General features: G+C 43.2%; 1 protein-coding gene across 4 annotated transcripts in view; it reads right to left on the reverse strand.

Moving 5' to 3' along the window:
- Positions 1-17,363, reverse strand: part of VAV1 (vav guanine nucleotide exchange factor 1) — a 157,587-nt gene that overhangs the window by 104,987 nt on the left and 35,237 nt on the right. For 3 of the 4 annotated variants that reach the window (XM_077295972.1, XM_077295971.1, XM_077295970.1), the window contains exon 2: positions 13,694-13,810. The exons of the other annotated variant lie outside the window; for it this stretch is intronic. In XM_077295972.1, coding sequence (XP_077152087.1) covers positions 13,694-13,810 — 117 coding nt within the window. The remainder of the gene's footprint in view (positions 1-13,693; positions 13,811-17,363) is intronic. 4 annotated transcript variants of the gene reach the window in all.

Consider the following 17,363-nt stretch of genomic DNA (forward strand, 5'->3'; position numbering starts at 1 on the left):
CCTCCCTCACATGGGACTTACGTGACCCTTTTTGCATGATACACCTGTGTGTGTAAATTATGTGTGTTGAATTGTCATTCATGTGTACCGTAAAATGTACTACCCGTGCTATGTCGTTTCATTGGACTGATTAATGTTGTGCTTGCCTTGTATTATAATAGAACTAGGGATAGAAGGGGTTAACCCCAGAGGTTGGACTAGCAGCTAATAAGGGACAGGTGTTCCTGTCGGATGTTCAAAGTTGGACACGTGTGCCCAGGGTGGATGCTTTGCTGTGGCTGGGAGCCTTGTCAAACGTTAGGAGGTGAAGGAGTGCTGCCCTGGACCTCTGGGTAGCAACACAGGCACCAAGACTACGTAAGTGGCCTGCTGAAGGGACTCCAAGCATCCAGAATCCGACGTATGGACTATCTCCTCTTTCGGTCACCGTGGCTGCTGTGGGTACAGCAGTGGATGTCGTTAGGGAGAGAACAGGAAGTTGATGTTGCATTTTCTTCAAACCTTTCATTAAACCATTTCCCTGTTGGATTGCAAATTGAGCCTGGCATTGTGTCTGTCCTGTCCTTTCCTGTACAAGGTGCCGGGGTGTATACTGACTGTACAGGGCTTAGTTGACTCGGCTGGGACTACCACCACGTCACCTCGTTACAGCTACAGAAATGCCAAACATGTGGATGCTAAATGTGGTTTATGTGCACTGTGGGGCTCAAAAGGGATGGGGCATTTGAACTTGGGAATGCAGAATTCACTGGATTTCTTTTGGGGAGGCAAGGAGCCATAGAATTTTTCAAGAGCCTTTGAACTACCAGTAACGTAGAAGCTTCCTATATTTCCATTGACAGATGACAGACCTGAGGGTGAACTCGCTTTTTCTGTGGATTGAATTGAAGCTTTTATTGGGAACATTTTGGATCACTTTTATCCTGGGCACTTCACTTAGCACTTTACATCGGTGTTTCCATCTAAATATATGAATGACATGATTCAGATGACACCCCTGAGGGATCCATTCACTACAATGAGGCAGCAGAGTTACTCTGGACTCCGTCTGACCTCTGTTCAGCAGTGTCCTTCTTTTCATAGGTGCACAAAACTGTGTCTGACTGCGCTTTTATGCAAGTTTAAAAAGACGGATACCGTCATTTCATAGGCTATAGGCTTGTTTTTTTGCGGGACGAGTTAACATTTTCATTGCTATAATGAAAACTCATAGTTTTCTTGCCAAGTTTTTTATTTATATCTTTTTACAGTGTTCATTACAGGAGTTAATTTGTGTAACAATTTTATAGATCAGGTTATTCTGGATGGGGCAATACCAAATATGTGTACTTTTTTATTTTTGTTTTTACATATATTTACATATTCATTGGGGTAATATTTTTTGCATTTTTTGAATTTTGCAATGTGTTATACCTCTCAGTGAGACATACAAAACCAAAGAAAAAATGGATTTTACAGGAAAAAACATTAGTAAACATTCTTTCCTGTATAATGATTGGCACTACAAGGCAAAATTAAAAAGAGAAAAACAAACAAAAACCGCCTCCTCCACCTTTTAATAGCAAGGCCACCTCTCACTGTATTTTTCAGTCGCTTATGACCAAAGCACATGACATAATAGAGGGGGGACTAAAACTACACACAGCGGTGGTCAACAGTAAATGTAATTTTTACACTTTACTATTGTATCTGGGCATGTGGTGTGTGTGACATGGTCAGACACATCCTGTTTCATTTAAGGAGGAGGGACTCAAACTCACAAAGCCTATGCGGACAATGCAAGAGCTGCCAAAAATTAGGAGGATGATGGACTCCATTACACCCTGTATTAGACATAAAGGAGGGCCCCATACACATTCTGTTAAAATTGTTATGTAGTGGGACTCCTAGACTCATAAAGCTTATGCACTAAGTGCAAGGGCTGACAAAAAATGTGAACATGTGACTGCAATACACCCTGGAAGACATAAGGAGGAGGAGGGCCTCAGAAAAAAAATGTTTTCCGATTTTGAAGGAGTGGGACTCCTAGACTGGTAAAGTCCATGCACTAAGTGCAAAGGCTAAAAAACACTTACATATATATATGTAAGAGAATTGTAGAGGTAGGTCTCATACACACACTCTAAAAATTATGAAGGAGGGCATTATACCTTGGAAAAACTAACAGTGAGTAGCATTATGACTCTAAAAATTTTGAGTGAAGGCCACCTGATAACCCTATAAAGATCTCCACCTGATCCACATGAAAAGCATCCTCTTTAATTGTGAGCAGCATGCGTTTGAGTATACACAGAAGTGGGATGGTTGCGCTGATTATTGTGTCATTGCCACTCACCATCTTGGTTGATTCCTCAAAGTTTTGGAGAACCTCACAGATCACAGATGTCAGACTTCTATGCTGTGAGGTAGTGACCCCTGTTACAGCTAGGGGGCGCTGACTGTGCTCTCCAGAGTGCGCACGGAGGCATAGTGAGGCCATGAGGGCGTATGGCAGTCACAGGTGTGGCTGTGATTAGAATAGTAAAGCAGTGACTGATTAAAAAGCCCTGTAGTAGAGGGGGAGGTGGGTCAGTGTTGCTCTTGGAAGCAGACAGAGCAGTTGTCTGAAGAGCACTCCCTGTGTGAAGCAACAGAGGGGCAAGAGGAACCAAAGAGACTGACACCCTGCATCTTGGGCTGTCTTATGTTTACCAGGCTGCAATCTGGAGGATAGCGTGTGGTGCACGGCCTGAGTAAAGAGACTTGGTACCGGCGTGCGGTCACCCAGGGAAACTGGACAAAGGGAAGTTTGGCCTGTTTAGGGACTGCAAACTAAAGCTGTGTATTGTGTATTTCTAAATGGACTGTGTGAAGTAATACATTAAAGGAACGTTTTGTTTGAACTTGCTTGGGTCACTGCTGTTTCACTGCGTACGGTGCTACCGCTGCATCACAATGCCTACTCGTCGTTTGTTATGTGCTGACCTGAATGCCGACGGGCATGTTGTAGCTACAATGCTACAAATTAGAATATCATCAAAAAGTTAATTTATTTCAGTTATTCAATACAAAAAATGAAACTCATATATTATATACAGTCATTACAAAACATAAGTGATTTATTTCAAGTGTTCATTTCTGTTAATGTTGATGATTATGGCTACAGCCAATGAAAACCCAAAAGTCATTATCTCAGTAAATTAGAATAATTAACAAAAAACACCTGCAAAGACTTCCTAAGAGTTTAAAAAGGTCCCTCAGTCTTTTTCAGTAGGCTTCACAATCATGGGGAAGACTACTGACTTGACAGATGTCCAGAAGACAGTCATTGACACACTCCACGAGGGTAAGCCACAAAACGTCATTGCTAAAGAAGCTGGCTGTTCACAGAGTGCTGTATCCAAGTATATTAATGGAAGGCTGAGTGGAAGGAAAAAGTGTGGTAGGAAAAAGTGCACAAGCAACTGGGATAACTGCAGCCTTGAAAGGATTGTTAAGAAAAGGCCATTCAAAAATTTGGGGGAGATTCACAAGGAGTGGACTGTTGCTGGAGTCATTGCTTCAGGAGCCACCACACACAGAGGTACCCAGGACATGGGCTACAAATTCCTTGTGTCAAGCCACTCATGACCAATAGACAACACCAGAAGCGTCTTGCCTGGGCCAAGGAGAAAAAGAACTGGACTGTTGCTCAGTGGTCCAAGGTGTTGTTTTCAGATTAAAGTACATTTTTGTATTTCATTTGGAAATCAAGGTCCCAGAGTCTGGAGAAAGAGTGGAGAGGCACACAATCCAAGCTGCTTGAAGTCTAGTGTGAAGTTTCCACAACCAGTGATGTTTTGGGGAGCCATGTCATCTGCTGGTGTACGTCCACTGTGTTTTATCAACACCAAAGTCAGCGCAGCCGTCTACCAGGAAATTTTAGAGCACTTCATGCTTCCCTCTGCCAACAAGCTTTTTGGAGATGGACATTTTATTCTCCAGCAAGACTTGGCACCTATCCACACTGCCAAAAGTACTAATAACTGGTTTAAAAACAACAGTATCACTGTGCTTGATTGGCCCGCAAACTCGCCTGACCTTAACCCCATATGGGGTATTGTCAAGAGGAAGATAACAGACACCATACCCAACAAAGCAGACGAGCTGAAGGCTGCTATCAAAGCAACCTGGGCTTCCATAACACCTCAACAGTGCCACTGGCTGATCGCCTCCATACTACGCCGCATTGATGCAGTAATTGATGCAAAAGGAGCCCTGACCAAGTATTGAATGCAATTACTGAACATACATTTCAGTAGGCCAACATTTCAGATTTTAAAATCATTTTTCATTCTCTATCAAGAACTGCCATCCCGCTCAAGTCACCCCCACTTTCCACACTTATAGAAACATACAGGCCATTAACACCCAGAAACTTATGAAGAACTTGCAGTCCTCATTGGCCCCAATCTTCTCCATCTCATGTCCTGATTCTGCTCTGAAGCATTACAATGAAACCCTGCAAAGTGCCCTGGATGAAGCTGCACCTCCTATACATAGAACAACTCGGCACAGACAGCGACAACCGTGGCACACGCTGCAAACACGTTTCCTGCAGCGGTGCTCCAGGTGCGCCGAACGTCTGTGGAGAAAATCTAATCTACCTGAAGATTTCATCCATTATAAGTTCATGCTAAAAACATACAACTCTGCCCTTCACCTCTCCAAACAAACCTATTTCAACACCCTCATCACCTCACTGTCCAATAACCCTAAACGTCTCTTTGACACTTTTTAGTCCCTACTCAACCCAAGAGAGCAGGCCCCAACCACAGATCTCTACGCTGATGATCTGGCCAATTACTTCAAAGAAAAAATTGACCACATTCGACAGGAAATCATCTCCCAATCTCTTCATACCATGCACTGTCCTCCCTCCCCCACTGCATCTAGTTCACTCTTTGACTTTGAACCAGTTACAGAAGAAGAAGTAAGCAGGCTCCTTGCATCTTCTCGCCCGACCACTTGCACCAGTGACCCCATTCCGTCACATCTCCTCCAGTCCCTTTCCCCGGCTGTCACCTCTCACCTAACAAAAATATTCAACCTTTCCCTCACTTCCGGTATTTTTCCCTCATTTAAGCATGCCATCATACATCCATTACTTAAAAAACCCTCCCTCGACCAAAATTGTGCCGCTAATTATAGACCTGTCTCTAATCTTCCCTTCATCTCTAAACTCCTCGAACGCCTGGTCCACTCCCATCTTACCCGCTATCTCTCAGATAACTCTCTTCTCGACCCTCTTCAATCTGGCTTCCGCTCTTTACACTCTACTGAAACTGCCCTCACTAAAGTCTCTAATGACCTACTAACAGCTAAATCTAATGGTCACTACTCCACGCTAATTCTCTTGGATCTCTCCGCAGCATTCGACACTGTGGATCATCAGCTCCTCCTCACTATGCTCCGCTCCATCGGCCTCAAGGACATCGTTCTCTCTTGGTTCTCCTCCTATCTCTCTGACCGATCCTTCACTGTATGTTTTGCTGGTTCCTCCTCCTCTCACCTTCCCCTTACTGTTGGGGTTCCTCAAGGATCAGTCCTAGGCCCCCTCCTCTTCTCTTTGTATACTGCCCCTATTGGACAAACAATCAGTAGATTTGGTTTCCAGTACCATCTCTATGCTGACGACACCCAATTATACACTTCTTCTCCTGTTATCACGCCGACCTTCTTAGAAAACACCAGTGATTGTCTTACCGCTGTCTCTAACATCATGTCCTCCCTCTATCTGAAACTGAACCTGTCAAAAACTGAACTCCTCGTGTTCTCTCTCTCTACTAACCTACCTTTGCCTGACATTGCCATCTCCGTGTGCGGTTCCACCATTACTCCAAAGCAACATGCCCGCTGCCTTGGGGTCATCCTTGATTCCGAGCTTTCATTCATCCCCCACATCCGATCACTGGCCGCTCTTCTTATCTGCATCTCAAAAACATTTCTAGAATTCGCCCTTTTCTTACTTTCGACTCTGCAAAAACTCTTACTGTTTCACTTATACATTCCCGTCTGGACTATTGTAACTCTCTACTAATCGGCCTCCCTCTTACCAAACTCTCCCCGCTCCAATCTGTCCTGAATGCTGCTGCCAGGATCATATTCCTCACCAACCGTTACACCGATGCCTCTACCTTGTGCCAATCATTACACTGGCTACCCATCCACTCCAGAATCCAGTACAAAACTACTACCCTCATCTACAAAGCACTCCATGGCTCAGCACCACCCTACATCTCCTCTCTGGTCTCAGTCTACCACCCTACCCATGCCCTCCGCTCCGCTAATGACCTCAGGTTAGCATCCTCAATAATCAGAACCTCCCACTCCCGTCTTCAAGACTTTACACATGCTGCGCCGATTCTTTGGAATGCACTACCTAGGTTAATACGATTAATCCCCAATTCCCACAGTTTTAAGGGTGCCCTAAAAACTCATTTGTTCAGATGGGCCTACCGCCTCAACGCATTAACCTAACTATCCCTGTGTGTTTTTTAAAAAAAAACATAATCAGGTTCCTCGCATCATGTTCTCATACACTTTATGCAGTTAATAGCATTCTGTGTCTGTACTGCTACATACTTAGGCAGTTAACTGGTGCCTTACACTATGGCTGGTCCAAATAACTAAAGCAATTGTTACCATCCACCTCTCGTGTCTCCCCTTTTCCTCATAGTTTGTAAGCTTACGAGCAGGGCCCTCATTCCTCCTGGTATCTGTTTTGAACTGTGATTTCTGTTATGCTGTAATGTCTATTGTCTGTACAAGTCCCCTCTATAAGTTGTAAAGCGCTGCGGAATATGTTGGCGGTATATAAATATAAATTATTATTATTATTATTATTTTCAACCTCGTGTTATAAAGTATTCTAATTTACTGAGATAATGACTTTTGGGTTTTCATTGGCTGTAAGCCATAATCATGAACATTAACAGAATTAAACATATGAAATAAATCACTTTGTTTGTAATGACTCTATATAATATATGAGTTTCACTTTTTGTATTGAAGAACTGAAATAAATTAACTTTTTGATGCTATTCTAATTTTGTGAGAAGCACCTGTCGTATTCAACTACTGCCCTCTGCTGCTCACAAAGCCATGCCAACATGTGTAATGTGGAGTTCTACCACATGGTCATGTTGAATACCAGTCTATGAGCTGGCACTTGCAAGGGCTTTTGCAGCACTGCCAGACTGGCGGCAGCTGTAGCTGACTTGTGGAAATAGGAGCACACACGGCATACCTTCACAAGCAGCTCAGGAAAATCTGGGTAAGTTTTCACAAACTGCTGAACCACTAAGTTGAGCATGTGGGCCAAGCATGGTACATGGGCGACCTTGCCAAGTTTCAGAGCCGCCACCAGGTTACGGCCATTATCACACCCTACCTTGCCTGGTTGTAGGTTCAGCTGTGAAAGCCACAGATCTGTCTAGTCTGTTATAACTTTCCACAACTCTGTGGTGGTGTGCTGTTTGTCACATAAACAAATTTGTTTCAGCAGAGCCTGTTACTGCTTCACCGTGGCAGTGCTTCCAGCTTGCGACTGACATGGATGACGTGCTCAAAAATGACAATTCGAAGATGGAGGAGGAGGGGGTGCAGGAACTGGTTATAGGAGGTGGAAAGAAACCCTGATGGAACCAGGGCCCTCAATCCTCAGTGTCGGTAGTACGTGTGCCACCCCTCGGTCCCAGCCTCCACAATGTTCACCCAGTTTGCAGTCAGGGAAATGTAATGTCATTAACTGGACCTTCCCCATAACTGCGTTGACTTAGGGCACAAGTGATGGATGGGACACATGCTGATGTAATGTTGGCTGAGGGCCAAGTACCAAGGGACAGCAGTCGCCACACTTTTTATATGGCAACAAGCCTAAATGGCAACATTTCCAGGACAAGCAGTCTGGTAATGTGCCTTCTTCTTAGAATATTCTGGGCCCTATTAAGGGTGTCCATGGTATTAAACAATTTATTTCAAGCCCCAAAAATAATCCAGGTATGGATAATTGTTTCCAATGTAGGACTTGACATCACAGCTCTCTGATCTGCATAGGATAGATTGAGCGGCTTCTTTGGCCAGCAAGCCAGAGTAATACATGAAATGAGTGGACTACAGAAAGATTATGAAAATTAATGAACAGTCAATTCTGTGTGGCCTCCAACTATCCACGTAGTGTGGGAGCAGTGGTGGGTAAGTACTAATGGTGTATTGTTTGGCTATCTCTCAGACCACTATATATTGGCAGAATTGGGGCCTCCTGACTGATAGTTTACATTCCAGAGAGAAGTAGATGTGGAACTTGCATTAACTACAACAGAGAGAACTGCATACATAGTCTCTTCATTCTGGAATGTGAACAGGTGAGACGGTGACTCCCACTCTAACAATAGTCGGGAGTCCTAAAAATGGAACGGGCAACTTAACAAATATTAATAATATATACTTTCAATAGATCATGAATAGAGTTAGTGCAAATTGATTCGCATGACCCAGTCCAGCAACAACAATGGTCTGTGTCAATTGGACAGGAGGGGGAGTACCACTTCTTACCTGATGGCATCCCTGGCTCTTCTTTTGATTATCCGGTCTGATGCAACATTATTGTTGCAGCCTGACACATGTGACACCGAAGAGCCATGGATGCCATAAGGTAAGAAGTGGTACTCCCTCTCCCATCCAATGGCCACAGACCACTGCCATGGTCGATGGACTAGGTCGTGCAAATTGATTCGCACCAACTCTAGTTGTGTCATGTTTCATATATATTTTATCATGGTCTGAAGGATTGCTTTAATGTGAAAATGTGGCCCTTAGATGACAGAAGGTTGTATAACACTAGCGTAAAGTGTTAATGATGGTAAGAACACTTGTTCCTGACGACTGGCCTGTGTAAACATGCGATCACCTAACAAATTAACAAAATGTTCGTTTGTTAGTGATTGGATCTTTTATACTGGCAAAAATATAATCTTTACCTGCCGCACATCGCCCCGTGTAAAAAGGGTATGTACTGCTGATAACAATGATACGATTGTATTATCGATCTTTTTTTGCTGACAGTTCTCATTGGTCCATGTAAACAGGCCAGCAACTAACTCTCGCTTGACTTGTAAACAGTTCATTGGTATACGCTAATAGGTCAAAATTGACTGATCTACATGTAGCCTTAACATTACTGGTTTATTTGGGCTTTGTAAAGAGTACCTATCAATAGATCTGTACACAGAGTAGGGTTTTCAAGGGTTTATGTAAAAACTTTTTTTTTTCACTATGGACCTAAAAACTAACAGGCAGGTAGTTGCTAACTAGCTGCCTGTTCAAGCCGGCACCTGCACAAAGCGGTCACTGACTGATCCTGATGGCGATTCAGGTCTTCTTCTTATGGGCTGCTTTGTTGAGGGGCGTAAGTGTCAACATCATGCTGATTTACCGCCGGCTCCCTGCAGTTAGGCAGCAGGGAGCCAACTCTGTCAAACAGTATGTCAGCATTTACGCCTCGGGTACACAGCAGAGCAAAGAAAGCCACTCCTCAGTGGATGTGATGTCAGTAGAAGCCCCTGAATTGCCGGCAGGAGGGGTCTGTGACCAACAGAGCTTGATATCTTGTACAATAGGCAGGTAGATAGCACCTAACTGCCTGCTAGCTTTCAGGCACATAGGAAATAAAAATATATTAGAATATATTTCTACTGGTATGCTACTGCTTTCATATGGACAAACAGTTGGTGGACAGTGCTGCGTACAAGCCCACAACATGACTATACCATATTATGTCATCACAGAGCTTGTACTTATGGTTCATGCATCATAGACATATGACATCAGGCCGCTCTTCTCTTGTGGGCCATTATGCTGTACGCTGGAGTTTCCCAGCAGTTGCTGAAATGGTAAAGCTGTAACAGGAAGTGAGCGAAACCCACACAGGAACTGAAACAACAGCCTGTGTCTCGCTATGTGTTCACACAACCCGTAAACTATCTTCACGTGCATGGAATGTCATGCTCGCTTCTTGCACTGAAAAAATAATCAGGTTCAATGAATCTACCACATACAAGGAGAGAAAAGTTACCTGGCACTGCTTATCTCTGGATTCAAGGGGACTAATTAGGTAAAAATCTAACTTCTACGATCTTTGTGTAAATACTGTCCTTAATTGGTGGAATACTTGTACATTTATGGATGATAATGCAGAAAATACCGAATAAACACATCAAATTGCAAATATACTTAACATAATATATCTAGATGTAATCTGTAAAGGTTAAATTCCAACTTCCAAAACAGTAAGGCTGTCGCTGGACCAAAGTTCACTAAGTGGTAATGGGCAAATAACTGGGAGGAATTGGAGCGCTACCTGCGGGCCAAATTATCAGCTGAATCATCACTCGGCTGACAGCTATGGATTGTGTATGGGGAACCTGTCAGAGAAATGTAACCAATCGAAAACTCCACCACCTCTTGTTACATGACCAGACAAAGTTTCCAAACATGCTGCTTTCTAAGGCTACTTTCACACTAGCGTTAACTGCATTACGTCGCAAATCCGTTTTTATGCCGAAAAAACGGATGCGTCAAAAAAGTGAAAAACGTATGCAACGCATACAGCATTTCGACGGATCCGTCGCAAATCCGTTAAACGTTTCCGTCGAAAATACTGGATGCGTTGCATACGTTGCATCCGTTTTTACCATCCGTTGCATCCGTTTTTACGACTGATCCGTTTTTAAAAGGGAGGCTCCCAAATTTGATTGGCTACTGGAAAATATGGAAAACTATATAGTTACTGTTTTTACAGCCCATCTTTGAGGGTTTTAGTTTTGTGGCAGCGATGGAAGGTGTTCTTGTGAGCATTGCTAGTTTGGTTACCGACATTATCTTTGAGACGAATCGCCTGGATATCATAGTGCGGGAGAAGGAGGCGGCAGCGGAAAAACGGAGGATGCTTCTGCAGCAACGGAGACGGAGGCGACTCTGGATACATCCGATTAATGAACTACGGATGATGATAAAGGGATCCAAACCCTAACCCTACCCCTAACCTCACCCCTAACCGTTTAATGAACATTTTCTGACAGTCATAGTGCCACGTATTTCAGTGCCACGTATTTCAGTGCCACGTATTTCAGTGCCACGTATTTCAGTGCCACGTATATAAGTGCCACGTATATAAGTGCCACGTATATAAGTGCCACGTATATAAGTGCCACGTATTTCAGTGCCACGTATTTCAGTGCCACGTATATAAGTGCCACGTATAACCACGTAGTTACAGTATTTATAGTACGTGGCACTGAAATACGTGGCACTTATATACGTGGCACTTATATACGTGGCACTTAAATACGTGGCTGGCTGGGGTCTTGTGGCTGGCAGTCTTCTCTCTGGGTCTTGCTGGCATATGTGGGGTTGAAGGCCCAGGCCAGGTTTATATAGATTTGGGGGTGTCTGGCCAATTGGCAACAAAATCCAGCTTCTGAGCATGCTCAGTGCAAAAAAACGTATTGCAGCGCTGCATTGCGTCGTACGACGTGTCCCGACGCATCCGTCGCTCATAGGCTTCCATTGTAGCCAACGACGTATGCCACAGGATGCGTCGCGACACGTTTTTTAGGCGGAGACAAAAAACGTTACAAGCAACGTTTTTTGCCGACGACGTGTGGCCAAATTTCGACGCATCCGTCGTAAAACGGACACGACGTATGCCAATCCGTCGCAATACGTCGCCAATACAAGTCTATGGGGAAAAAACGCATCCAGCAAAAACTTTTGCTGGATGCGTTTTTTCTGAAAAAAGACGTTTTGAGACGTAATGCAGTTAACGCTAGTGTGAAAGTAGCCTAAGGAATAGAAAAATTACTATTTTTTTTTAATTGCATGTCTTTTAGGCTTGTAACCTGTAAAGAGTAAAGTTGGCATTAATATATATATATACCATAAGTGTGAAAACCCTGCCCCTCCAGTCTTGAATGACATCCCCCTTGCTGCTGTAGCCACAACTAGCCTTCTTCTAATCTTGTGCCTCATACTTGTAGCCATGGTCGCACATTCAGAATTCTGTGCAGATTTCACACTGCAAATCCACGGCAATACAGTATAATACAAATGACTAGTGTTTTCAAAATCCCATTCACACATTGTAGAAAAATCTGCATGAAAATGAGAACACTGGAAATTTTCTGTGAGATATGAACATAAACTTGTGCAGCGCAGCGATAGATACTGTGATGAAGCTGTGAATAGTACACCTCTCTATACTGCACATTCTCAATGAATATAACATACACCTCTGTGTACTGCACATGCCCAAGGCATACAGCATACACCTCTCTATACTGCACATTCCCAATGAATATAACATACACCTCTCTATACTGCACATTCTCAATGAATATAAAATACACCTCTCTATACTGCACATTCTCAATGAATATAACATACACCTCTCTATACTGCACATTCTCAATGAATATAACATACACCTCTCTATACTGCACATTCTCAATGAATATAACATACACCTCTCTATACTGCACATTCTCAATGAATATAAAATACACCTCTCTATACTGCACATTCTCAATGAATATAACATACACCTCTCTGTACTGCACATGCCCAAGGCATACAGCATACTCCTCTCTATACTGCACATTCTCAATGAATATAAAATACACCTCTCTATACTGCACATTCCCAATGAATATAAAATACACCTCTCTATACTGCACATTCCCAATGAATATAAAATACACCTCTCTATACTGCACATTCTCAATGAATATAAAATACACCTCTCTATACTGCACATTCTCAATGAATATAACATACACCTCTCTGTACTGCACATGCCCAAGGCATACAGCATACTCCTCTCTATACTGCACATGCCCAAGAATTTCAGCGTACACCTCTCTGTACTGCACATGCCCAAGGAATACAGCGTACACCTCTCTGTACTACACATGCCCACGGAATACAGCGTACACCTCTCTGTACTACACATGCCCACGGAATACAGCATACACCTCTCTGTATTACAACGCTTTGCCAAGATTTGAAAGAAGCTTGTGGTGACTACAGTAGATGTAGGGAGTGTCCAATCAGGGTTGGACACTTTTCCGTACATTGTCAACACCCAATTGATTCTTTACAGGTCATAAGTATACTGTTTCGCCAATTTTTTTTTAAACATTTTATTGATTTTAGAGAAAACTGACAGAAGTGTGTTTGGAAAGATTGTCAGGTCATGTAATAAGTAGTGCTGAGCGAATATACTCCTTTCTCGAGATTTCCCGAGCTCGGGTGTCCTCCGAGTATTTTTTAGTGCTTGGAGATTTAGTTTTTTGCGCCGCAGCTGAATGATTTACATCTGTTAGCCAGCATAAGTACATGTGGGGGTTGCCTGGTTGCTAGGGAATCCCCACATGTAATCAAGCTGGCTAAGATGTAAATCATTCAGCTGAGGTGAGGAAAACAAAATCTCCGAGCACTAACAAATACTCGGAGGACCCCCGAGCGTGCTCGGGAAATATCGAGTAACGAGTATATTCGCTCATCACTAGTAATAAGGCATGGTGGCCATGGTAAACCACCCTGACAGGTTCCATTTAAATAGATTTACAAGCTTCGCATTCAACAAGTGCAGATTAACAAGTGTCAAAGCATATACCTTTCCAAAATCTCTGACATCAAACAGGTCAAATGCTTCAAAGAGGTCGGCTCGGCGCATCCCAAATTTCTCAATGCAGTTTGAAAGGAAGGTCCGAATATTCTTTAAGCAAAGAAACTGGAAGAAATTAAAATCATTATTATCTCACTAATTTCTTATCACCTTATCAATCGAACATACCAGATCCTTATCTTTCCCGATACCATCTGTTAAGCGGAGTGTTGAGAGGTCCCAATACACACTAGTCTGTAGGCTGAGCCTGTCGATATTGGCTGATTTGGGTGATGTTAGTCTAATATGTATGAGAGTCTTCAATTTGGTGAAAACAGAACTCTTTACACCAAGAATCATTGGGTGTTACTGCATCAAAAAGAGATAATTATAATAATCTACTGAATCCCCCCTCCTTTATATAACACACAAAATATAAATAAATAAATATACAGTATATATATATTTATTTATTTATTTATATACACAGTGGGTATGGAAAGTATTCAGACCCCTTTAAATTTTTCACTCTTCGTTTCATTGCAGCCATTTGGCAAATTCAAAAAAGTTCATTTTTTTCTCATCATTGTACACTCTGCACCCCATCTTGACTGAAAAAAAAACAGAAATGTAGAAATGTTTGCAAATTTTTTAAAAAAAGAAAAACTGAAATATCACATGGTCAAAGTATTCAGACCCCTTGCTCAGTATTGAGTAGAAGCACCCTTTAAGCTAGTACAGCCATGAGTCTTCTTGGGAATTGTGCAACAAGTTTTTCACACCTGGATTTGGGGGTCCTCTGCCATTCTTCCTTGCAGATCCTCTTCAGTTCCATCAGGTTGGATGGTGAATGTTGGTGGACAGCCATTTTCAGGTCTCTCCAGAGATAATCAATTGGGTTTAGGTCAGGGCTCTGGCTGGGTCAGTCATGAATGGTCACAGAGTTGTTCTGAATCCACTTCTTTGTTATTTTAGCTGTGTGCTTACGCTTATTGTCTTGTTGGAAGGTGAACCTTCGTCCACGTCTGAGGTCCAGAGCACTCTGGAAGAGGTTTTCATCCAGGATATCTCTGTACTTGGCTGCATTCATGTTTTCTTCAATGACAATCAGTCATCCTGTCCCTGCAGCTGAAAAACACCCCCATAGCATGATGCTGCCACCACCATGTTTCACTGTTGGGATTGTATTGGGCAGGTTATGAGCAGTGCCTGGTTTTCTCCACACATACCGCTTAGAATTATCACCAAAAAGGTCTATCTTTGTCTCATCAGACCAGAGAATCTTATTTCTTATAGTCTGGGAGTCCTACATGTGTTTTTTAGTAAACTCTATGCGGGCTTTCAGATGTCTTGCACTGAGGAGAGGCTTCCGTTGGGCCACTCTGCCATAAAAGCCTGACTGGTGGAGGGCTGCAGTGATAGTTGACTTTGTAGAACTTTCTCCCTTCTCCCTACTGCATCTCTGGAGCTCAGCCACAGTGATCTTGGGGTTCTTTTTTACCTCTCTCACCAAGGCTCTTCTCCCACAATTGCTCAGTTTGGGTGGACGGCCAGGTCTAGGAAAACCTCTGGTGGTCCCAAACTTCTTCCATTTAAGGATTGTGGAGGCCACTGTGCTCTTAGGGACCTTGAGTACTGCAGAAATTCTGTTGTAACCTTGGCCAGATCTGTGCCTTGCCACAATTCTGTCTCTGATCTTTTTGGCCAGTTCCTTTGACCTCATGATTCTCATTTGGTCTGACATGCACTGTGAGCTGTGAGGTCTTATATCGACACGTGTGTGCCTTTCCAAATCAAGTCCTATCAGTTTAATTAAACACAGCTGGCCTCCAATGAAGGAGTAGAACAATATCAAGGAGGATCACAAGGAAATGAACAGCATGTGAATTAAATATGAGTGAATAGCATGTGACTTAAATATGAGTGCCTGAGCAAAGGGTCTGAATACTTATGACCATGTGATATTTCACTTTTTTATTAAATTTTCAAAAATTTATACATTTCTGTTTTTTTCAGTCAAGATGGGGTGCAGAGTGTACATTAATGAGAAAAAAAATGAACTTTTTTGAATTTACCAAATGGATGCATTGAAACAAAGAGTGACAAATTTAAAGGGGTCTGAATACTTTCCTCCGTACCAACTGTGTATATATATGTATATGGTGGTAGCATGAGACAGACTCCACAACCCACACAAGAGGCTCAGGTAGTGCAGCTCATCCAAGATGGCACATCAATGCGAACTGTGGCAAAGAAGGTTTGCTGTGTCTGTCAGTGTAGTGTCCAGAGGCTGGAGGCGCTACCAGGAGACAGGCCAGTACACCAGGAGACGTGAAGGGGGCCGTAGGAGGGCAACAACCCAGTAGCAGGACCGCTACCTCAGTCTTTGTGCAAGGAGGAACAGGAGGAGCACTGCCAGAGCCCTGCAAAATGACCTCCAGCAGGTCACAAATGTGCATGTGTCTGCACAAACGGTTAGAAACCGACTCCATGAGGATGGTCTGAGTGCCCGACGTCCATAGATCAGGGTTGTGCTCACAGCCCAACACCGTGCAGGACACTTGGCATGTGCCACAGAACACCAGGATTGGCAAATTCACCACTAGCGCCCTGTGCTCTTCACAGAAGAAAGCAGGTTCACACTGAGTACATGTGACAGAGTCTGGAGACGCTGTGGAGAGCAATCTGCTGCCTGCAACATCCTTCAGCATGACCGGTTTGGCAGTGGGTCAGTAACGGTGTGGGGTGGCATTTCTTTGGAGGGCCGCACAGCCCTCCATGTGCTCGCCAGAGGTAGCCTGACTGCCATTAGGTACAAAGATGAGATCCTCAGACCGCTTGTGAGACCATATGCTGGTGCGGTTGGCCCCGGGTTCCTCCTAATGCAGGACAATGCCAGACCTCACGTGGCTGGAGTGTGTCAGCAGTTCCTGCAAGATGAAGGCATTGAAGCTATGGACTGGCCAGCCCGTTCCCCAGACCTGAATCCGATTGAACACATCTGGAACATCATGTCTCGCACAATCCACCAACATCATGTTGCACCACAGACTGTCCAGGAGTTGACTGATGCTTTAGACCATTCGCTGCCTCATCAGGAGCATGCCCAGGCGTTGTAGGGAGGTCATACAGGCACGTGGAGGCCACACACACTACTGAGCATCATTTCCTTGTCTTGAGGCATTTCCACTGAAGTTGGATCAGCCAGTAACTTCATTTTCGACTTTCATTTTGAACATCATTCCAACTCCAGACCTCCGTGGGATATTAGTTGTGATTTACGTTGATCATTTTTAAGTTTTATAGTTCTCAACACATTCCACTATGTAATGAATAAAGATTTATAACTGGAATATTTCATTCAGTGATATATAGGATGTGGGATTTTAGTGTTCCCTTTATTTTTTGAGTAGTGTGTGTGTGTGTGTATATATATATATATATATTAATAATAACATTATATATAATAAATCTAAATAATTATTTGAAGAGCAGCATTACGTAAGGGCAGACAACTGACCAACACCCCCACCCGTAGTACTGTTTCAAATTCAGGCTTCATTAAGAATTTTTGGTGTACAAACGGTTACAACGGAAAGTATTATTACCATGTAACTTCAATGCCATTAGAAAAGTGGTAGACCTAACAATTCAAACATATATACATCCTCGCCTCCCA

This window comes from Ranitomeya variabilis, chromosome 3 (assembly GCF_051348905.1).
Source record: "Ranitomeya variabilis isolate aRanVar5 chromosome 3, aRanVar5.hap1, whole genome shotgun sequence".
In the NCBI taxonomy this organism is placed as follows: domain Eukaryota; kingdom Metazoa; phylum Chordata; class Amphibia; order Anura; family Dendrobatidae; genus Ranitomeya; species Ranitomeya variabilis.